This window comes from Odocoileus virginianus, chromosome 13 (genome assembly GCF_023699985.2).
Source record: "Odocoileus virginianus isolate 20LAN1187 ecotype Illinois chromosome 13, Ovbor_1.2, whole genome shotgun sequence".
In the NCBI taxonomy this organism is placed as follows: domain Eukaryota; kingdom Metazoa; phylum Chordata; class Mammalia; order Artiodactyla; family Cervidae; genus Odocoileus; species Odocoileus virginianus.
The window spans coordinates 35,781,598-35,805,245 of NC_069686.1; the positions used below are offsets into that span (position 1 = coordinate 35,781,598).

At 37.0% G+C, this 23,648-nt stretch overlaps 1 protein-coding gene across 1 annotated transcript; it reads right to left on the reverse strand.

Annotated features, from left to right (window-relative positions):
* Positions 1 to 1,075: 1,075 nt before the first annotated feature.
* Positions 1,076 to 18,773, reverse strand: TNFAIP6 (TNF alpha induced protein 6). Its single transcript, XM_020911266.2, has 6 exons — positions 18,562 to 18,773; positions 14,074 to 14,211; positions 12,463 to 12,624; positions 8,103 to 8,331; positions 5,656 to 5,696; positions 1,076 to 1,773 (listed from the first exon to the last, which is right to left on the reverse strand). Exons 1-6 carry the CDS (start codon positions 18,653 to 18,655, stop codon positions 1,595 to 1,597), a joined length of 843 nt encoding a protein of 280 aa, XP_020766925.1. The 5' UTR covers positions 18,656 to 18,773; the 3' UTR covers positions 1,076 to 1,594.
* Positions 18,774 to 23,648: the final 4,875 nt, after the last annotated feature.

Genomic DNA, 23,648 nt, shown 5'->3' on the forward strand with positions numbered 1-23,648 from the left:
CATGACTACTGGAAAAACCATAACTTTGACTAGATAGACATTTGTTGGCAAAGTAATGTGCTGTCTAGGTTGGTCATAGCTTTTCTTCCAAGGAACAAGTATCTTTTGATTTCATGGCTGCAGTCACCATCTGCAGTGATTTTGGAGACCCCGAAAATAAAGTCTGTCACTGTTTCCATTGTTGCCCCATCTATTTGCCATGAAGTTTTGGGACAGGGTGCCATGATCTTAGTTTTCTGAATGTTGAGTTTTAAGCCAACTTTTTCACTCTCCTCTTTCACTTTCATCAAGAGGCTCTTTATTTCTTCTTCACTTTCTGCCATAAGGGAGGTGTCATCTGCATATCTGAGGTTATTGATATTTCTCCCAGGAATCTTGATTCCAGCTTGTGCTTCATCCAGACCATCGTTTTTCATGATGTACTCTGCATATAAGTTAAATAAGCAGAGTGACAATATACAGCTTTGACGTACTCCTTCCCGATTTGCAACCAGTCTGTTGTTCCATGTCCAGTTCTAAGTATTGCTTCCTGACCTGCATACAGATTTCTCAGGAGGCAGGTAAGGTGGTCTGGTATTCCCATCTCTTGAAGAATTTTCCAGTTTGTTGTGATCCGCACAGTTGAAGGCTTTGGCACAGTCAATAAAGCAGAAGTGGATGTTTTTCTGGAACTCTCTTGCCTTTTTGATGATCCAATGGATGTTGGCTCTGGTTCCTTTGCCTTTTCTAAATCCAGCTTGAACATCTGCAAGTTCACGGTTCACATACTGTTGAAGCCTGGCTTGGAGGATTTTGAGCATTACTTTGCTAGCATGTGAGATGAAATGTGCCCTTAATGTGTCCTTAAAACCTGCTATTTTCCTAGTCCATTCACTTTCTAGTTTCCCTAGAAGATACCTTCGTCTACTGAGTGAGTATGGCCCACCTGCCATCCAGCCTACCACCCATCCCATTCAGTGTCATAAAGTCCAGCTGATCTACCTCAAAAAAATTTTTCATTTTAATTAATCTCTGACTCAGTAATTCCACCTCTAGGACCCTATCTTGAATAATTAGAAGGATGTCCAAATACATATTTGTTCAAGGATGTTTATTGAAACAATATTTATAAAAACAACCAATAATTCCCATAATAGAGACAGGTTTACAGAAAGTATGGGACAATCATACCATGGACATTTTACAGTTATTCAAAATCATGTTTTTGCAGAATACTCAGTGATAGGGGAAAATGTGCATACCATAAAGTTCAAGGTTAAAAAAATTTAAGATTTCAAACTGTACCTAGAGTAGGATTCAATAATTTGAAGTACTAATACATACAGATGCATATATACATATACTATGAATTGAAAAGTGACTTAAAAGTATGTATAAATTTAATGTCTGCTATTTTTATGCAAGGAGATTATGGGAGATTTTATTTTCTCATTCAAAGTTTTTCATATTTTCCAGTTTTCCTCAAATTATCAGTTATCACTTTCACATTTAGAAAAATAATAAATAAACATTAATAATAATAATATAAAAGTGAGATCAAAAGTGTTCCAAAAGATGGAAACATAAATACGGAAAGTCTTTTTTTTTTTTGCTTTTATAAATGGCTAAATCTTCCAGCTAAAAAGTTTTTGTTTCCAGTAGAAGTCGTACTTGTAGAACTTGCATTCTTTCCTTGACTGGATTTGGATGGAGGGTCCACTGCGGCGTATCTGATTTGGAAGCCTCCTGCAGTCACTGACGCATCACTCAGGAACTTCAGTGTCATGACATTTCCTGGGGAGGAGGAAGATGCAGAAGAACCAAGATGTTACTCTTCTTCAATTTGGCTGACAGTCCAAAGACTCATCATTCTCATAGGGGGAATGTAAAAATTCATGAACAAGACTCCTAGAATTCAGAACTATATTTTCAAGTTGTTGAGTCTATAGTATCATTGCCGGTGGAGCAAGGACTTCCAGATTTTCCCTGTGGCTCTCTAATCGTCCTACAGGGAATTTTGTTTATTCTGTTTTAAAAGGTTTTCTTTGTAGAAGGAACATCCATAATTACAGGAGAACAGCAGGCAGTTCAAACCAGAGAGATACAGACGGGTAATTTACTAAATGATGTCAACAAACCTTTGCATTTGTTAAGAAAAAAAAAAAGGAAAAAAGCCACAAAGCTAGATCTCTCTTTTAAACAAAGCACTTAACTACATTTTACCTGCATTAAAGACCAACACGTACCAAAAATAAAAAAGAAAAAATTCATTACATGAAATATGTAGGAATATTTTTCTTTTTCATGTGGGAAAAGCCTTCTTAATCCAAATCACAAATCCAGATTTCTTTGCAAAACCCCCATACACACTGAATGCTAACGTTTGTTTTTGTGAAGCACAGCTTTAAGTGTCTTTCATCTTATTTTCCACAGCAACATGATGAGGTGCATACTATTAAAATAATCATTTTATAGATGAAATTGAGGCACAGAGAGCCTGAGTAGCTTGGCCAAGGCCACGGGGTTTTAAATGGCAGAACCAGGTTTGAACCTAGAGTTCATGCTCTGGTCTACCAAACTCTTTTCAAACTTGGGAGAGCTGCTTAAATGAGAAAAGAAATTTTTTCCTGTAGACTACTCAACTGGTTGAAATAAAAGTTGACACAGTAGGGCCTAGTGCTAATTTGCTGGCATCTATCCACATCTATGGCTTCCCATGTGGCACAGTAGTAAAGAATCTGCCTGCCGATGCAGGAGACACAAGAGTTGTGGGTTTGATCCCTGGGTCAGGAAGATTCCCTGAAGAAGGAAATGGCAACCCACTCCAGTATTCTTGCCTGGAAGATTCTAAGAAAGAGGAGCCTGGCAGGCTACAGTCCGGGGGTCACTAAGAGTCAGACTCAACTCAACATACACACACACAAACATCCCTAAGTGATCCCAAAATTTCACTTTTAGGAATTAACTCTTAAAAAAATAGCACTAACAAGTAGAAGTATGAAAATATCTAGGGGACTTCCCTGGTGGTTCAGTGCCTAAGACTCTGCACTCCCAATGCTGGGAGCCAGGGTTCAATCCCTTGTCAGGGAACTAGATCCTACATGCCACAACTAAGACCCAGCACAGACAAATAAATAGATATTTTGGGTGGGTTCCAAAATCACTGCAGATGGTGACTGCAGCCATGAAATTAAAAGACGTTTACTCCTTGGAAGGAAAGTTATAACCAACCTAGACAGCATATTAAAAAGCAGATACATCACTTTGCCAACAAAGGTCCGTCTAGTCAAGGCTATTGTTTTTCCAATGGTAATGTATGGATGTGAGAGTTGGATTGTGAAGAAAGCTGAGCACCGAAGAACTGATGCTTTTGAACTATGGTGTTGGTGAAGACTCTTGAGAGTCCCTTGGACTGCAAGAAGATCCAACCAGTCCATCCTAAAGGAGATCAGCCCTGGGTGTTCATTGGAAGGACTGATGTTGAAGCTGAAACTCCAATACTTTGGCCATCTCATTTGAAGAGTTGACTCATTGGAAAAGACCCTGATGCTGGGAGGGATTGGGGGAAGGAGGAGAAGGGTCGACAGAGGGTAAGATGGCTGGATGGCATCACCGATTCGATGGACATGAGTTTAGGTAAACTCTGGGAGTTGGTGATGGACAGGGAGGGCTGGCGTGCTGCAATTCATGGGGTCGCAAAGAGTCAGACATGACTGAGCGACTGAATTGAACTGAACTGAGTGAAATGTTGAATAGCAAAAGACAAAAAAATCAGAAACAACTGCCTTCAGGGTGTTAAATATTGGTGTATGACAAATTTAGGCACCTATTAAGAGTCATTAAGAAGAATTAGAATGATCTACATATACAGGGCTTCCCAATTCTACTGTGACTTTGAAGTGACTCCATAGTCTCCATGTATATAATGTTTGTTTGTTATAGGAAGACGTCTGGAAAGATGGACACCACGTAGTTGTCCAGTGCCTTTCTTGGGTAGGGAGAGGAGAAGAGTGGGCACTTTCTTTCCTCATATACCTTTTATTAAAGTGGTACAACTATGGGTAGTTTTTAGTTTATTTTCTGTTTTTGTTTTTTAATATAAATATCCTCGGTTGAGTAAGCACATATTTAAGAAAACTAGATCAAAATGTTAACAGCATTATCTCGACTGAGAGGATAGTACTTTAAACTTATTTTATATATTCTTTTTCTATTACTCTGTATCAGTGTGTATTCTTCCTGCTGTTTTGCGAAATCTTTGGCATTTTATTTAACTATGTTCTTTCCGTTGATTTGTTTCTCTTTGAATAATAAATTGTGTGGGTTTTTCTTTTTTTAGTTTCTTGCAGTTGTGCCAGAAAAACACTTATTTGGTGTTACATTTGGAGTCTGTTTTAGACAAAATAAGAAAAATGTCAAGTTTCAGGCTGCCTTTGGATTCTCCCTCTGTTTCACTTTTTTAAAAATAGAATTCTCACCCCCCTCCCAACTACCCTCCTACATCTCATAAAGTGTCTTCTTTTAGTTTTCTGTTAACATGAAATATGTTCTCAAGTAAAGAATAAGAGATAAATAAAAAGTTTAAAAGATTACTCTTCCTAAGGAGATTGTGACATAGTAATGAATTAATAAACTTTAAGCATTAATCATTCCAGTATTGAACAAGAATTTCCATCTCTTGTAATGATTCATCAATGAAAACTGCATGCACTGCAAAGCTAGGGTGTGGGACTAATTTAGCTTGTAGTATCTCAGTTTAAGGACTGTTTGGAATTTGCAATTCAATGTAGCTTTGGTGTTTTTAGTTGCAGAAGATTGTGACTTTTTTTTTTTTAATGTCTCGGAGGAAAAATAGAGCAAGCCAGAATGCCAATTACTGGTGCGAGTGATGAAAATAAAGAGAAAAATGAAGACATCGAAGAGAGTAAAAGTTATTAGCCAGAAAGTAGCAGTTTGAGGCAATAGCAGTGGTATTGCTCATTGTGATAAATCTATGCTGCTCCTGGAACATCTCTTGGCGCACATTTCAAGGAACAGTCTCATAAAATAATTAGCAAGAGGAAAAAGATTTGGAAAACACTGCTCACTATAGGTAGGCTTTTAAGATTAACTATGCGTAATTAGCATAGTAAAAGTTCTCTAACGTCTTGTAACAAAGAAACCTGTTTGACGTTGTTTAACCCAATGTTTCCCCAATTTACCTGACCTTAGAGCCCCTTTATCATGTAATATCTATTAAAAACACCTAACAGAACTGTGATCTTCATAAGACTTTCTTGGGATTGCTGTACTAATGTGAAAATGCAATAAATACATCTTAAAATTTTTTTCAGTGATGAAAGATATTTTTAACAACTTGACAAATTACTTCAATCCTTTATCGTATCGATGAAACGTTTGGGCCTTTAGTTACCACGTTTATAGGAATTATAAGATATAGCAGTATTTATGGATTTGCAGACTCAAGACTATCTCAGGCTGCATTTCCTTCAAGTAACCAAAGACTACACACTTTTTAAAGTATAAATAGTTCTTTGCCTTTTACAAGCTAGCAAGCCATGTCTGTCTTCAGTTCTCAACTTTAAAAAGTTATGTAGTAATAACTATTGGATCGTTCACTTTCAGTGACACTGAGAAAGCAAATCATAGTTTTGTTCCTCGGTTTAGAGCCATTACCTGTACTAATGATGTCTTCTGGAAGCTCATCTCCACAGTATCTGAAAGAGAATTTTTAAAAAGGAGAGGTCACATGAATGATTATAATAGAGCTCTTGCAAGTGACTAACTGATAATTGATGTACTTTGTATTTCCCCTAAGAGGTGTGTGTGTGCTCAGTCATGCCTGACTTTTTGCAACCCCACGGACTTATAACCTGCCAGGCTCCTCTGTTCATAGAAATTTTCCAGGCAAGAATACTGGAGTGGGATGCCATTGCCTACTCCAGTTCCTCCAAGTAATGGCTCACTTTTCTATTATTTACAACATTTTATTGTTTATTTATTTTTACTAGAATTTATAAGAGAGCCTGCGTGAGTGCTAAGTTGCTTCAATGTGTCTGACTCTGTGTATGGACCGTGTGGCCCGTAGCCTGCCAGGTTGCTCTGTCCGTGGGATTCTCCAGGCAGGAATACTGAAGTGGGTTGCCATGCATTCCTCCAAGGAATTTTCCCGACCCTGGGATTGAACCCAGGTCTCTTACATCTCCCGCACTGGCAGGTGGGTTCTTTACCACTAGAGCCGCCTGGAAAGCCCTTGTAAGAGAGAAGAGAGGCTAAAATATTGTTTCAAATAGACTTCTTGCAGTTTTGAGACTCTTAGGAAGGAAATTGTGGCATTTCTACTCTGTGTGTCTACAAAGCTTTTTGTGTGGTAGACAATTTGAATCTATTTGGGAAATTTAAAAAATGTGTTTCTGGTTAATCTCATGACATTTTCTTCACAGTTAAAGAAGAATGGGGGGGAGGCTATGACTGATTTAAAGAGGAAAAAATTACATTGGACCTTATAAGATGATGTGATTTTTATCTGAATCATGGCTTGAAAGGAATTCGCTTGCACATAATTATATAAAAAGTAAGGGGTTTTGTTAGTTTCTAAAGAAAAAGTAGTTTATTCCAGAGAAGGAGAAAGTCTATCATAAAGGTAAATCACACAATATAATCCAGTAGATAAAAAATAAGCCTGTAGATTAAAAAGCCATTTTATCTAGAACTGTAATTGATTTCTGAAACTAGATTTAGAATAAAAATGTTATCTTAAGTGCCAAGGTAGGAGGCCCATTCTTTCAAAAAAGACTTTGTTCTTAATTCCTCAGATCCTACTTCTAGTCTTCTTCAAACTATTTTTAAAAACTATTTATATTTTTTTTCCATAGTAGTAGTCTCAGCTAAAGAACAAAACAACAACAACAAAAAAACACTATCCATCCAAAAACTGCTGTTCATTTATGCAAGAAACACCTTTGTTTTTCTTTCTATTTAAGTTACAGGTTTCAAAGTCAAAGTCAAAGATATTGTCTATTATTTTAAATTATCCCCACTGCTATTTTCTTCATTAAATTACTATCATGGATAATAGAGAATTGATAACTGATAATCCATTGATGATAGATATTTTAAAATACACATTAAGTGGGGACCTGAATATATAAAACACCTACTTGTGCTCTCTTTAATTTATAATATTTCATACAGTGTTGCAAAATTTGTATTGTAAAATTTAAACTATATTAAAGATATTAGGTCGGAGAAGGCAATGGCATCCCACTCCGGTACTCTTGCCTGGAAAACCACATGGACAGAGGAGCCTGGTAGGCTGCAGTCCATGGGGTCGCTAAGAGTTGGAAACGACTGAGTGACTTCACTTTCATTTTTTACTTTCATACATTGGAGAAGGAAATGGCAACCCACTCCAATGTTTTTGCCTGGAGAATCCCAGGGATGGCGGAGCCTGGTGGGCTGCCATCTATGGGGTCGCACAGAGTCGGACAAGTGACTTAGCAGCAGCAAAGATATTGGGTGAGAACACGCACCAAAAATATTGTGTCCCAGCATCTTGAAAAACCAGGAGAGAAATACTGAGGAAAGGAACATTTGTTTTTTCATGACAAAGAAAGCTATTTTTAAGAAGATATCCATTGTATAATTAGCTAAACTGTATGAGAGAAGGGGCTCTAGTGTACTTATTTACCTTATATCATAATTCTTAGTACAATGCTTTGTATGCAGAAGAAAGGCAACAATTACTGAGTTTATAATTATTTTTAGTAGGTTGACAGAAATCAGAACACTTAAAAACCCCAACAAATTTCCTATCCTATATATCTTCTTTCTCCTGTTAGTCAAATTTTGAGGTCTACATAAATAGAATATTTAACTGTTACAACTTAACAAATCAAAAAGTAGCTATCACTATTTTAATCATAAATAGAGGTAGCAGCTGACTATGGCTTGTTAGGACTAACACTGCAAAGAAAAATCTTGGTTAGGAAAGGAAAGGATGTTGCAGGGGAATAGATAAACTGGAAAATCAATATTGTAGGGACAGTTGGGGAGAAATTAAAGAAGCATCATGCAAAATATCAGATGTCCATTAGCTTCCTGTATGGAGACGCAACACATACCTTCCCACAAAGCCATGGACATCATCATAACTGTCGTATACTTCAACATAGTCAGCCAAGCAAGCTGGGTCATCTTCAAGGTCAAAGTCCAAAAAACTCAGGTGAATGCGCTGACCATACTTGAGTCTAATGTGCCAGTAGCAGATTTGGTTATCATCATACTCATTTGGGAAGCCTGGAGATTTAAAAATTCTCTTTGGATCCGTAAACACACCACCACACTCCTTTGCTGAAATGAGAAAAGAAAAAAAAAGCTTTTAAAAAGATGATTCCTACTTTAAAAAGATATTCATTCCTTAATGTCCATCTATTTAGTACTTTTTATGAAATAAAAATAAAGACATGAATAAAAATATAGCCTCCATAGTATATTGTGCGTAATTGTAGCTGAAGAATAACTGTATTTTTGTTAATAGTTGCTAAATTCTCAAAAATAAACATAGACCACTTGTGATTTTTTTAAAAAAAGTAAAGTAGCAAAAAGAAATAATTGTGCTCCTGTTTACATTTCTTGCTCTGTTCACATTTTAAGCATAGAGCACACATCTTAAGTGCATACTTAAATGTGTTTTGACAAATATTGATACATATACCTACCTGTATTACCAACATATACCTACTTCACCAACATGTATCTACATCACCAACTATGACAGGGGTTTTGTCCTCTGGTGTAACCACTGTGTCCTCAGGGACTTGAACACTTAGAATAATGCATCCAATAAATTCTGTTTGGAAAATCCTTATAAAGACCGCTAGGGAACTTGAAGGTCATTCTAATCCAGTTAAAAGGAAGAATTTATAATCATTCTACACTCCTTTTACTGGTTTAAATTAGCAACTTAATTCTAATACTATTTGAGGATTTGGTGGAGATATCTATGTTGATTTTTTCAAGTCATTTACCATTTCATAGATTTCTGTCATGTCCCATAATCTCTTATAAGAGCGAACAATCTCTACCAGAACAGTAATTTTGCAGTATGACCTAGAAGGAAAGCTATAGAAAGGTCCCAGTTCATTTTAATTCCATATCAACTAAATGTCTAGTGTCTTAAAAAAAATGATAGAAACAGGAAATTAAAAAATAATCTGAGTGGTGGTGTGGCGGTCGTAACTCTGGTAGTGTTCAAAGATATTTTTATTGTATCAATTAAAGGCTTTTTACAAGAATATTCTTCTTTAAAATAACTATGATAAAAAATTGTGCTAGAATCCTTAACACCATAGAGGTTAAGGAGCTTGTGTCCCCAGGGCAGAATAGGCTCTTAGAAAGGCTGGGGAGTGACAAGGAAGGTCAGCAACCTAGTCTGAGCTCGGGGATCAGTCTGTACCTCAGTGTCTTCATTGATAAAATAAATGTAGTCATGCCTCTTCTGTTACCTCCCTCACAGCACTATTCTGAGGATAAATATAGAGGGTAGCTAAACGGTATTATGCAAAGTATAAGCTATGCATATTGTGTTATTAAATATTATAAAATATATAGTGTTTATGTGCATGTAAGGGGCTTCCCTGGTGGCTCAGATGGTAAAGAATCTGCCTGTAATGCAGGCCACTGGGGTTGGATCCCTGGGTGTATAAGATTCCCCTGGAGAAGGGAATGGCCACCTACTCCAGTATTCTTGCCTGGAGAATTCCACGGACAGAGGAGCCTGGTGGGCTACACAATCCACTGACTCTCAAAGAGTCAGACATGACTGAGCGACTAACAAGTGCCCACTTTGGGAGTGATTTTCCCTGTCCCATAGCATCCTACATTTACATATATATAATATCTATATAGAAATAATATTTATATATATGTATGTATATATATGTATATATATATAGCCCTGTGTCTTGTGGTTTGCACTATCTTACTTCCCCATCCAGGGACTGAACCCACACCCTTGGCAGTGAAAGTACAAAGCCCTAACCACTGGATTGCTAGGAAATTCCCAGCCTCCTGTATCTTTGATGTTATTTATCACTAGATTAGGGAAAAATCCAAATATTGAACTTCTTTGGTTGTATATTTAGCTATATCTATCAGCTCTATATTTCATGTTACGTATAACTGTTGCCTCATCTCTGGCTTATTTAGAAAATGACAGACTTATGAAGCAGACTTCTTAAATCTGACTTTATAAATTTGAGGACTGACTGCTAATTGCTTGAGAAGTGTTAATGCGGGAGGGAGTCAGCATCATGCCACATGGTCAGAACTTGAATGAGCAAGGTTACTTCTGTACACTTCTGAATGACCCTGTTCTTCCTTGCTTCAAGCAGCTGTAACTTGGCGATACTGATTAATTAATAATCATTAATTTATTTTCCTTATACTGTTATGATTTTTTTCATTCCAATCGTACATTTTTCTGTATGATTTTCCTGTACGATTCTGTACACATTTTCCTAGAGTGAAAAGTACTCAGCCTCTATGAGAAATAAATACAACTTACAAAAATTTGTAAGTTAAGTTGGCATTCTTATAAAAGAGCAATGAAATGTACAGAATCCTAGGAGACTTGCTCTTACTCAATTCTCAGCTTACTTTTAGATTCAGTGACATGCTGATCATTTAGGATGTGGTTAACCTGAAGGGGACTGGGGGCCGCCTGAACTAGCAATGGGAGAAGCACAGTTCCCTAAAAAACGATTGGAATGAAAAAAAATCATAACAGTAACAGGAAAATAATGATTATTAATTAATCAGTATCTCCAAGTTAGAGTAAAAAGAGAAGTGCCTGTATAAATATATTTAAGGAAAAGGGGGAATTCCCTGGTGGCCTAGCGGTTTGGATTCTGGGCTTTCACTGCCTTGGCCTGTATTCAATCCCTGGTTGGGGAGCTGAGATCTTGCAAACACAACCAAAAAAAAAAAAGGAAGAGAGGAGGGGAGAGAGAGGAAAAGGAGGAATATAAATTATTAACAATGACTAAATATAGGACTAAATGTTGTATGCGTGTTTGCGTGCTCAGTTGGATCCGACTCTTTGCAACCCCATGGACTGTAGCTAGCCAGGGTCCTCTGTCCATGGAATTTCCCAGGCAAGAATACTGGAGTGGGTTGCCATTTCCTACTCCATAAATGTAGTATAGTATAGGCTTAACATATGTCAAAGTGGTTTGAAAGAGTCTATATGAATGCGCTGTAAGTATTTATTCATATTTTGTCTCAAGTGGGAGTAGGTGATAGCACTAGACAAAATTCTCTTCTACCAGAATACATATTATTTTGAGATATAGGTTAGCTACAAACATGAGAAACTGCTCTCCAATGACTAATATTATTAAACGATAACAAATTCTATAAAGCTATGCTAGAACTTCACTGTAACTCTCCTACTGTGTTACAGACTTTCTCATAAAGTAGATCCAAATGGGATACCACCTGAGGATAATTATGATCATAAATATAGGAAATAATTTGTGACATGTTCTAACAGTTTGTAATATTATCCTGGGGGAAATAAATCCCCAGTCTACTTTTTTCTCTAAGAGCATGGAGCAAGAATTACTCTTTATAGTAATTATGATGAGTTAATTTTCTCTTCAAAGTTTTCCTGACTACAATCAACCATGGAAAAAGAATATGAATAAAATATATACTATATAATAATAACTAGAATATCCAGTTTAAAAAAACACAGAGTGGGAGTTGCTTAGTTTGGAAATTTAAGAATTTATACACAAAAAGAAATTAGGAAAAACAATTTGTTTATTCTGTCTCCTTTGTCTCATTCTATTAAAAGGATAACTTTGAACAGTTAACATTTTGCAGTATTATACTACTTCATAGTTTTAACTAATTCACTGTGATAAGTTTATAATCTGCTTTTTTTTTTTTTCCTTTGTGCTCAGGAAGTTCCCTGGCACAGAAAACTAAATTTGAGATCTCACTTGCCTACTAATTATCAGCTGTCTGATCTGGGGAAAGTACTTAAGTTCTTGAACTTTCAGTTTCCTGAATTCTAAAATGAGTATAACAATAACTCCTTGCAGTGTTGTGAACATTAAGTGACAGTGTGGATGAAGGGACATAAGTCAGCGTTTGGCACAACATAACCATTCTATGAATGGTAGTTGTTATTAATAATTACCATTACTGGGGACTTCCCTGGTGGTCCAGTACGTAAACGTCTGGCTTGCAATACAGAGCCTGCAGGTTTGATCCCTGGCTGGTGAACCAAGATCCCACATGCCATGGGGAAGCTGAGCCCACATGCTGCAACTAAGACCTGATGCAGCCAAATGTATATTTAAAAAATTTTTTTAAATTATCATTAAATTGATTTGTCTCTGGAAGAAGAAGACATTTCTTTTTCATAACATGTCACTGTTTTTGTATAGAATAAAATTACTGTTTTCCACAAACCATGTGGGTTGTAGCAGTATGCGTCCCATCTTTCACTTCTATTGAGACGGATTCCGTAATCGATAATACCAGTTTTTCCAAATCCACAGTTGGGCCCTGGCTTCACAATAGGGTATCCAACTCTGCCCTTGGCCATCCACCCAGCGGCACAGACATGAAATCCTGCAAGAGAATGGAAGGGTAATGGCTTAACTTGTATGTTCCCTCAGCTGAGCAAAGGTCATCTCAACCAAGATGGCCCCTCCCAACAGGAACAGTGTCTTAACTGCCGAAATCCAGTTTACATATAAGGGGAAAACCGGTTTTCTTAAAAAATAAAGTTTGAACACATAATAAAAGTTCTTATAACATCTGACTTTTACTAGAAAATGATATCTTGGCAAAAAAAAAAAAAAAAAAAGATGGACTAAGAAATGATAATACCATGGATATGAAAACAATCCAATTTCAGAGCTGGCTTCTTTTCACAACTGACCCTACTAGTGCCATGAGATAACTAAAATTAACACCAATACTGAAAACATCTTTTTCAAATGATAGTGTCCCTTTCAGGATCAATTAAGATATTGCTAATATTTTTAAAAATCTGAATAAAGATAAAAGCACTCAACATTTCAAACAAAGCCTCAGCCCTGTTTTCCTTGCTCAGCTTTGGAGGCTCTTTTAATATTTGCCAATACCATCCAAGAACGATTTGACGACAAGTCCCTGGTGGCTAGTAATGGCTCTGGCTTTTGCATGCATCATTCCAGTTACTATGTCACACACAGCCCTGTGGGTATAGACTGAACAGTCATCTGGGGAAGACTCTGGGCCATTTTTGAAAACACCTTTATTTTTGTCTTGGGTAATATATAATATTTGCATGAGTTTTGCCAGGTATGTTCCTATAAACAAAGGGATTTCTTTAATGGAGAAGATAATTCTGAATGGAGGTGGCCTTTTGGATTCTCCTGAAAATCCAGGAGAGACAATAGCAGCCTCCTCGCCGTCTCCCAACCCCCAGCTTTTATTATAAAGAAGCAAACAGTATTTGTTAATTACTGGGTTTTTACCAGGTGTCCTGACATCAACTTCCCAGTATCTTCCATCTTTACAACTCTTTTCCTCATGGCTTTTGATCCTAAAGTACAAATGCATTCTCCCACTTAATGTAAAAAAAGAAAAGGAAAAACTTGAAAAAAAAAAAATCACTAAATTCACTGTTTCTTCTACTAAGTGAATTTCTTTGTAAGATTCAGCATAGCAACATCATTTAACAGCTGAGGAAACCCACAGAGATCAAGAAAAGATAAAATGGTATAATATTAAAAATGAATAGCAATGGCATTAGAATTAATGAGGAAATTAAATGATATCGAGATGATATCTTCATTTTCTTTTGACTTTAATTTATTTGTTCTGAATGGGAGGTGACCCCAACTCCCCAACCCCAACTCCTTGCTTGTTTTAGAAACTGTCCACCATCTAGCTGTAGGCAGAGAAAATGAGAGAAGCCAGAGGAACTGTTAGCAGAGGTGGAGAAGTAAGTCTTAATAAGAGGTTGCAGGAAGGTGGAAAAATTTTTTTCCCAAGGGTGAAAAGAAGAAATATTATGTTCAAAGAAGTTACCAATTTTTCTGGCTGCCTCTAACTGCTTGTAGGTGGCAAGATGGCCACCTTCATATTCACACACCGCCTTCGCTTCTGCGTAGGTGAGCTTGTATTTGCCGGACCGCGCTTCCCTGTGGTACACGCCTGCTGCTTGTTCTGTGAATTAACAAAATGTCGTAAATGCACTGTTACCCATTCTTGTCGAACAAGGGAAATTTTGTGGCCTCATCTGGAAGATTACATCAGCTATTGTTCCTGCCAAAGGGTTCCCTGGGTCGGCTGCCTTGAATGGCTGAGTTTTCATTGTTAGAAAGCTTTGGGAAACATTTTGAATGAGGGGAATTTTGGGGGGACACAGAGAGAAATTTGAGACTAAGTTATGTTTTTGAACTGAGAGCCCAAAAGAAAGTTTTAATACAGCATTGTATTTCTGCACTATCCAAAGGTGATTAAGTTTTAACTTGTTCTTTGGCTTTGTTTTAAAAACTTGGAAAGGTAAGCACTAGGAAAAGAGGAAGAGTCAAAGGCAAAAGAACCAATGAAAATTGGCTCATAATGAAGGAGAAAAATAAGCCAAAATATCCATTTGAGGGAAATGAGTAATGCAATATAATTGAGAATTTAGTAAACAAATCAAAAACTGACGAACAGTTTGAAAGAATCCAAAGGCACCAAATAGTGCATTAAAGAAAAGAAAAATAGATATAACTACAGCTGAGAAAAAGTGGGGCACACCTAACTACCAGTTCCTAAGTTCTTTACCTGGCTTGTCTTTTTTCAGTTCACATTTGTTCCCAGCACATTTTAGATGGTATTAAGTCATACATGAGCTGTCTCCTAGTAGATCACTGTTTCAATTGATTGTTTTGAGTTTGGAGTGTATTTTGCCATAGAAACAATGTGAAAAGATTCCCAGGACAATAATCATAGCATAGCTCTAATAGTTCTGTGTAGACTATCAAGATTATTGTTAAGTCTGTGTACCCCGACCCAATGGTGGTGTAATCAGCCACCATTAAGACCATTTCCAACAAGAATTTATATTTCTAGCCTTGCAGCAAGATATGAATCCAGCAGTATTAGAAATACTGTTCTTTACTCTCTACCCAAAGCTGAAGTTGACAATGCCAATTCAATAGGAGATGCTGCTTGGCATTTTCCCTGCTTTTCTAGACTCATGAGATCCTGCTCTTATACCTTATGTGGTAAAAGCCTATCACACATACACAGCACGTTAGTCAGTCTGATACTTAGAGGTCAGAAAACATAAGGAGCATCAAAGTCATTTGTCCTTTTGAGAGTTACATACTTTCCAAGTGTCCTTCATAGGTAAAGCCTCATTAACTCAACTTTTACCAGCTTCCAGTGTAGCTGTTTTAAGAATTTACTATGAGGTACTTTGCTAGGTTCTGGGGAATCAAGCCCTGTTCTTAAGCAACTTGGGTGCTAATGGGTAAGTCAAGTACATCTATTTTGAAGTACAGGGATACTGAGGATTTTAGTAGAGAAGAGAGACATGTAGTACTTAGTAATATATGTGATGGAGATGATTGTTACTTTTTAAAAATGTTAGAACTGTATTTGTTCTCTAAAAGATCTTGATTTGAAAAAATTTGATTATTTTGTCTGCCCAGTGTTTCTCAAACTAAAATTTCCTTTATATTTTACTCCCCAAATAAAAATCTGATATATTAGAACCAAGACAGCAAGCTAAGTCCCACATCACCAAATGAAGACCTAAGTATAGTTTCAGCTTACCCAGAAATGGAATCTTAAACCAGTCAGTCAGAAGACTCCTGATCATCACTAGTTAGATCATCTGCCTGATAGACGTCTACTCTCCCCTAAAGGAAAGTAACTTAGTCATCAAAAGCCTACTTTTTTGCTAATAAAACTTCCTTATGCCTGTTCCTTTCTGCCTATGAAAGTTTTGCATTTTGTACCACTCCTTGGAGCTCCTGCTGTTAAATTGGATGCTGCCAAATTCAAATGGATTTTTGCTCAGAAAACTCAAAAGTTTAAGTATACCTCAGTTTCTTTTAACAGAGGTTTGGAGGGGGAAAAAATTAAACAGAAAGATTAAAAAATAATTTTAACTTTTCTTCCCAGTAGTTTTTCTGAAAACTTTGGTACCTCTTGAAACTTGTCTGTTATAAGATAATAACTTACATAGTAGCAATGTCTATTCTATAATTTTTAATGGATTAAATGATGTTAATATTCCACATTGCTCCTGAAAGAGACCCAGACTTCCCATTTTCTTTCCTTATGAACAAGCTGAGAACTCGTGGCATGTGTACTTGAATATTTTAAGCACAGATTTATTTTAAAGTATTTCTTAATTCAGAATTTATACTACTAAAATGGTCCTTTGAATAATGAGTCTTAATCTAAAGAGTTCCACCTTTCAGAAGAAGTAATTATTTTTCTAGCTGTCATTCATTAAAATTGAAAATCTGCTTAACCAATAATTTCTTTTTCCTTTTATTAATAGTTAAGTGGTAACACTAACAGGTTGGCTCTGATTTCTACTTCTGGTTCTGTGATAGACCAGTTGTGTGACCTTGTATTAATTACTGCCTGAACCTCAGTTTCTTCATCTATCAAATGGGAATAATGACAGTTATTTTTTGGAATATACAAACCATGAAACCTATAAGCATTGTTTCTCTATCCTAGTAGGAGCTCATGATAATGTTACTTTTCCCTTCTCCTTTTTCAGATTCAAAACAATGGTTAAAAGGAATTGCTTATTTGTACATTTTTAAATTTTCCATTTAAACTAGTTGAAGTCACTTGTCCTTATGTGTCTTAAAATTTACTATTTAAGAAATTAGAATATACAAGAGTTAAAAATAAACCTTAGGGTCCCTTACTTCAGACTTCTCATTTTACCAGCATGGAACTGAGACCAAGAATTTTAAGTGCCTTGTTCTTGATGGTTGCTAGCAGATTCCTGCCTTCTAATTCAACTCTCTTCCCCATTTAAACAGTTTTCTAATACTACATTGACCTAACCAACTGTAAACAGTTTATGCCAGGCTGACTGGTCAATAATTTGTCCCACTTTGAAGCAATATGCAATCACTCCAGGCCTCAGATGTGCAGCATACTATTAACAAATATTTGGGTTTACTTCCCTCTACCTCTGGGACAGAACTTCTATTGTCCAGGTTTCTATTTTGATGATATACAACATCACTTAAAAAAAAAACAAAACCAAAACTCCATTTTACTTCATCATTAGAGAATTTGACAGAATTTCAGTTTATCCATTTGGGTTCAACTCTTACTAGCTTTATGATCCTCTTTTTCATTTCTGACAAATAGGTGTATGTTTCCCAAGTTCAATGGTGTGTAATGAAAATAAACAGAAAGACTTGCTCATTCCTCTAGTAAATTCCAGACCCCATCTTGGCCAAATGGATTGCACTGTTCAGCATGAAAGTAGTTCACTGGCTCAAGCTGAAAAAAGAGGCGGTAAGGCTGTGCATTGCAAATCAAGTTTTTTAATGAAATCCGCATGGCTGTAGTTATTACCAGAAAGAAATACGCTGAAAGGGAAGATATTCTACAACTCTGTGCTGTTTAGCAAGCATAAAATCAAGATCTAGGTTAATTTTGCTTTCTCTTTATTTCTCTGTTTTATATAAGGATCTGTCAATTTTCTTCTTGAGCAATTCAAAAAAATTTCATCATCAGATACAACAGTGAACAATAAAGCAATAATAATCTGTGTCATGAGAATTAAAACAGTGTTTGGAGTACTCTATGGAGCATTTGGGGTTTTATCTATTTAGTTTTTTTTGTCCTATTGTTTATATTCTCAGTTAGGCCTGTGTCATTTCCTTACATTTAACAAAACAAAACAACAAAAGAAACTTTCCTTGTCTAACAGAAGAGGTAGGAAAGTATTTAAATGGCTAGCTTAAACAAAAGAAATCAAGTGATAAGAATGCATTCAGAAATACAAGCTTTTTTCATTTTTTCTGCATTACAAGATGGCTTTGTAAAACTAGTCGAAAGATGTTTGGAAAAACATGAGATATACTACAGATCAGAGTACACAGAGCAGTGATTGTAAAATTATTTTATATTCCAGTTTACCTGTTATAATTCTCTTATGGTTACCTGTTATGAAATCTGACTGCAAATGCATTAAAATAAGAACAAAATAATGTATTAGTAACTTCATTTTGTTAAAGACACTATCCCCATTATACCACACCTGCTTTGAAAATTTTAAAGGACATATTCATATGGACTATAAACCTCTATTTTCTACTCAACAGTTCATTTTATAAAAAGCTATTCTAAAATTTTAGAAGGCAGGAACACTTTAAAAAAAAAAAATGGTATATACACTCCATCAGCTTTTTCCCAAACAATTTTCTTAGGTAACATCAGCCTTAAATAGAAGAGAAAGATTTACAGCTTTGATTCACTTCTGTATGAATTCAAAGAAGTGACTTCCCCAGCAAGAAGCTCATGAGTGAAGTTTCTTACCAAGCCATATGGAGTTGTGAAAAATTCCGTTCTTGAATCCCCATCCGTGAGCCTCTTCCCATAGAAAGACAAATAAGTAAATTAAGATGATCATATCTCAGTCGTAGAGAAGGAATGTCCTGTTAGGGGCTGCTCGGGATAAATTCTCAGAGCAGAGGCTGAAATGTGTCTGAAACATCTGGTTTCCACATCTTTTAAATGTTTTTTTTTTTTTTTTTTCAGCTGTGAGGTCAGCAAGCACTCTCCAATGGCGTTTTCTGCTGTAGAGTTACACAATTAACTCACTGTCTGAGGCAAATCCTCTGACTCATTTGCACTGGCAACTCAAACTACGGATATAGGACGATCATCTACGTTTTAAAATCCACTTACTTGGAAAGGGGATCATTTATTCTGTCTGTCGACACTTTTCTATTAGGAAGTTCTTTATAACTTGGTGCAGATTCAGGAGTGATTTCAAAAAACAAAAGAAAGACACTTCAGTAGGAATTTTAAGAGAAACCCTGAGTATCTCATTTGCAGTAAGTCAAATGTGGTATGGGGTTTGGGGTTAAACACTAATCTTAAACTTGACCCTGGTAGTGTTATTAATACTTTAGTTTCCCCTAAACATTGTCAAGCTTGAATAGAAGGTTTGAAACAAAAAGTGTGCATAGTTGGCCAATTCTGAACTGTCTCCAGTGTTGTAGGATTTCTTTACTTTCTTTTCTGTCTGCTTCTATCTTAGGGTGGGGTTTGTTGCAGTCCTTAGATTATTGTGATCCAAGGTAGGTAAATACATCATGTTTCCAAAAAGTAGTTCAGTTTCAGATGCTTAGGACATTAAAGCAGTTTGGGGCTATCTTATTAGAACACAAAATTTTCCAGGCTACAAATCCTTGTTATTTGGGGAGGAAGGTGGGTTAGTAGATTGTCATAAAGTTAATTAAAATACGGTGCTAGCTTCCCCTCTCTAACTTTGAAGATTATCAAAATAACAGGTACAGTTATCATAGTGAAGTCACCATGCCTTAAAATACCCAGACTTTCCACTCCTTTTGTGCAGGGTCTTTGAGTAACCTGCTTGGTATTACCTCACACCTCTGATGCTCCCCGGCCTTTCCTGTTGATTGACGCCATTCGGGGAGGGGCAGCTTTGACATCTCTTTCTCACTGGTCATTCTTTGCTACTTATCCTCTCTACTCCAGCTACTAAACTGCTCCCATTTGTTCCTATTATATTCATTTCTCTCATGCTTTCTTAGTTTTTCCTTTGATATTTAATCTTTTGAAATGGTCAGCTTTCTGGACTTGCTCTGATCTAAAGTTAACTTGAATCTCTTAGGCATCTTTGCATTGTATATCAAAGGCTTGCCCTGATCTCATCTCCCCTGGAAAGAGCAGTTGTAGGAGGTAGGCTGAGGTTACAGAATTTACTAGACACTCACTGAGGTTGGATAAAGCTGTCAGGATTCAAAAATCTCTATTTTGGACCCAGAGCAAATAAGAGATGAGATGATTATATACCAGCTCACCCACAGAATTTCGAGGATTTAAGCTTGGTGCCAAGAAGAATCCAGTCTAGACCAGGTAGGTGTGACTATGGAGAAGACAGGCATGGTCAGTGGGAATAGGATGAAGAGATAGTTGGAAGGAACAAACCATGATGTTTCCCTGGAAAATGGAATTAAATGACTATTTTAAGCCATGACTTAGGAAATAAATATAACTTTACTTGCACAAGGCAACAACTGAACCGTCACAGCTTTTCCCATTCTTTGCCTGGTCACATTCTCTGCCCATGTGCTTTCTGCATCTCTTGAAGGTACTCAGTCCCCTCTTGTCCTTATTTGTCAAAAATTATTACCAGGAAAGGGTTGAAAATTAACCTTTAACTTGGCCAAATAATGAACAAGAGAGACCCTTCTTTATTCATCTACATTTTAACAAATCTCCAAGTATGAGAAGGTGTAAATGTTCACCTTATTTTAGCATAAACATTTAATGGATTATGGATTAATGTTTAGCGTAAACATTTAATGGATTATGGATTAATGTTTAGCGTAAACATTTAATGGATTAACTCAATCAAAGGGGGAGGATTTCTTTCTCCCCCTCCCATGTCCCCCGTGCAGTTCTCCCCATCTCTGCGCAATGTTTGGAAACCCTACATTAAGCAAAGAGGAAACACTGCCTAATCTTGTGGGTTCTGGTTTTGAGGGGGTGTTCAGTTCTACTGTGGAAGAAAAAAAGAGAATGAGGGTTTTGTGTGGAAAAGATGCTGTGGGTGTGGGTGGGAATTCAGGGGGGAACCAGAGGGAGAAGGGTAGAGGAGAGAAGGAGTTTTGTTTGTGAACTTAGCTTGAAAGTTGCCCAAGAAAACAAACCTTCCCTGCCCACCCCTCCCCCCCTCCCCAGTACACACTACGCATGATGTATTTGAGAATTTGAGAGAAGATACACTGATGAAAGTTCCTTTCAAAGGCTAGAAGACTTTGCTAGTCCAGTGTTCAGCCTTTAGAGATAAATGTCACCTTACCTCCCCTACTCCTTCCATCTCTTGACTGTACTTGCCAGTCACTGAAAGCCCAGCAGGACCTTTTCTCTCTCTTTTTTTTGTTTTTTGACAGAGGCAGCTCCCCTTTTAACCGCTTTCCCACAGCGTTTCAGTGCTCATAAGCCCAATCCCTTCTAGACACCTAAAGACAAGGTGGGGAGACTGTCATACTTGATTTGGGCTAAGAGTGCACTGAACAAGCTTTAAGATTGCCTGAAGTGGCACAGAGGTATGGTGATGTCACTATTCCACAAACTTAAAAAAAAGAGACTCTAAAGATAGAATTTCAAATGTCAGAGGAAGAGAGGAGACATTTAAAATCTTTCCGATATATTCAACCTCAGCTAACAGGGAAAAGCTATGAAGTGTCAGGTGGATGTGGATCAAGTGGTAGAGAGAAGAAGAGAGGAAAAAGAAACACATTCTAAGAAATCACATGTCTAATTATAATAATCTAAAAAGAATACATTTGAATAGATAGACGTTGTGGGGAAACATAATTGTTTGGCATATAGTATTAAAAATAAAGCATAAATTATATAATTTGTTGATTATATCATGTATTTTGTAATCTTCGGAAGTGAAGGAAAGAGTAAGAGGAGATGATAAGAGAAGAAAATGGTGGAGCTCAGTGAATTACAAAATATGTCCTTAGAGGACATAATTAAGAACATTGCCAGTAAGGCCATGAAATTATAGTATAGGAATTCTCCACCCACCCCAAGAGCTTCATATGGACCATGATGTGAATAAAGGCAATCAAAGAAATAAAACTCACTTCCCTAGTGTACAATTTAAAACAATTGGAGAGAAATTCTAATGCATGGCATAGAGCAAGGTTTAAGAAACATGTGGCTTCTTAAACTCATTTATTCAATAAATACTTAATCTTTAGGTGGAATGCTGCAAACTTTAACAGTACCAGTGAATTGAATAGAGTCTATGTAGAACAATGGGAAATACATGGAAAAGTGAAACATTTAACTATTTTATATCAAAAAGCTTTTTAGAAACTGAATATGACACTGAACAGAACAATGTTTTTTTTAAGTTTATGGGAAAACAGATGTCAGAAAAAGATCTGAAACTGACATCCTGTAGGCATATGGTGTGACAGTAATTAGTAATACCTGCCAAGTATTTCTTGTTCTTCAGCTTCCAGCAGTACTTTGGTAGCATGTACTCTATGGTTTGGTGAGATGATGTGACTATTCGTGGCTGGTGAGATGTGAGCAGAGACTTGATGTGTTATCTCAGAGATGATCATTTGATTGCTGATTCTCTAGAGCTGTCTTTCCCTCCGGCATGGAGGGAAATGTTTGAGATAGAGGCTGCTCTATCACGTGGATCCCTGATTGAGTCTGATGTTATGTGTGTTCAGTTGCTAAGTCACATGTTGTGTTCAACTCTTTGTGAGCTCGTGGACTGTAGCCCGTCAGGCTTCTCTGTCCTTGGGATTTCCTGGCCGAGAATACTGGAGTGTGTTGTCATTTCCTTCTCCAGGGGATCTTCCTGACTCAGGATTGAACCCACGTCTCCTGCTTTGGCAGGCAGGTTCTTTACCACGGAGCCACCAGGGAAGTCCCTGATGTTAAGTAGCATGAGTGAAATATAAACCTTTATTGTTTTATGTCATTGAGATTCGGGGGTTGTTCATTACTGTTAGCATAACTTAACCTGTCCTAGTTTTTAGGAAGCAGTGAGTGTATGTGTTGTGCTGTGCTAAGTAACTTCAGTCGTGTCCGACTCTCTGTGACCCCACGGAATGTGGTCCGCCAGGCTTCTCTGTCCTTGGGATTCTCCAGGCAAGAATACTGGAGTAGGTCGAATACCTGTATACGGGTGTTCAAAGCAAAGAATTACTTCAGAAGTTTGGAGATCTAGCAACATTCAGATACGAAAGTTAAAGCCAGAAGAAGAAAGAGGAAGAGGAAAACAAAAGAGAAGGAGGTAATGATTAATGTACTTAATATCCTTCCCCTCCCCACCCTGCCTCCTTATAATATACAACTCCCCAATTTGCGTATGATCTGTCTTCCAATTTTTTTCCTATTGGAGTATAATTGCTCTACAATGTTGTATTAGTGTTTGCTGTACAAAGAAGTGAATCAGCCACATGTATACATATATCCTCACCCTGTGGGACCTCACTTCCACCCCCCACCTCCCACCCCCATCCCACTCCTCTGGGTCATCACAGAGCACTAAGTGAGCTTCCTGTGTTTTACAGAAGGTTCTCACTAGCTATCTATTTTACACATGGTGGTGTATATATGCCAATCCTAGTCTCCCAATTCTTCCCACTCTCCCTTCCCCTCATGTCCACATGCCCATTCTCTGTATCTCTGTCTCTATTCCTGCCCTGAAAATAGGTTCATCTATACGTTTTTCTAGATTCCATATATATGCATTAATATATGACATTTGTTTTTCTCTTTCTTACTTCCCTCTGTATGACAGACTTTTGATCCATCCAAATTTATTGATCAGTACTCCCCATATGCACTCATTACAAGCACACAGTTCCCTGCACCTCTGGTAAATCTTGAAA

What these genes read in the sequence shown, in the direction of transcription:
- TNFAIP6 (XM_020911266.2), bottom strand. Translation starts at nt 18,655, where the DNA reads ATGATCATCTTAATTTACTTATTTGTCTTTCTATGGGAAGAGGCTCAC. An exon ending in TCACAACTCCATATGGCTTG is followed by an intron (nt 14,212 to 18,561) that starts GTAAGAAACTTC and finishes GTTAATTCACAG; the next exon opens with AACAAGCAGCAGGCGTGTAC. An exon ending in GTCCATGGCTTTGTGGGAAG is followed by an intron (nt 5,697 to 8,102) that starts GTATGTGTTGCG and finishes ATTCTCTTTCAG; the next exon opens with ATACTGTGGAGATGAGCTTC.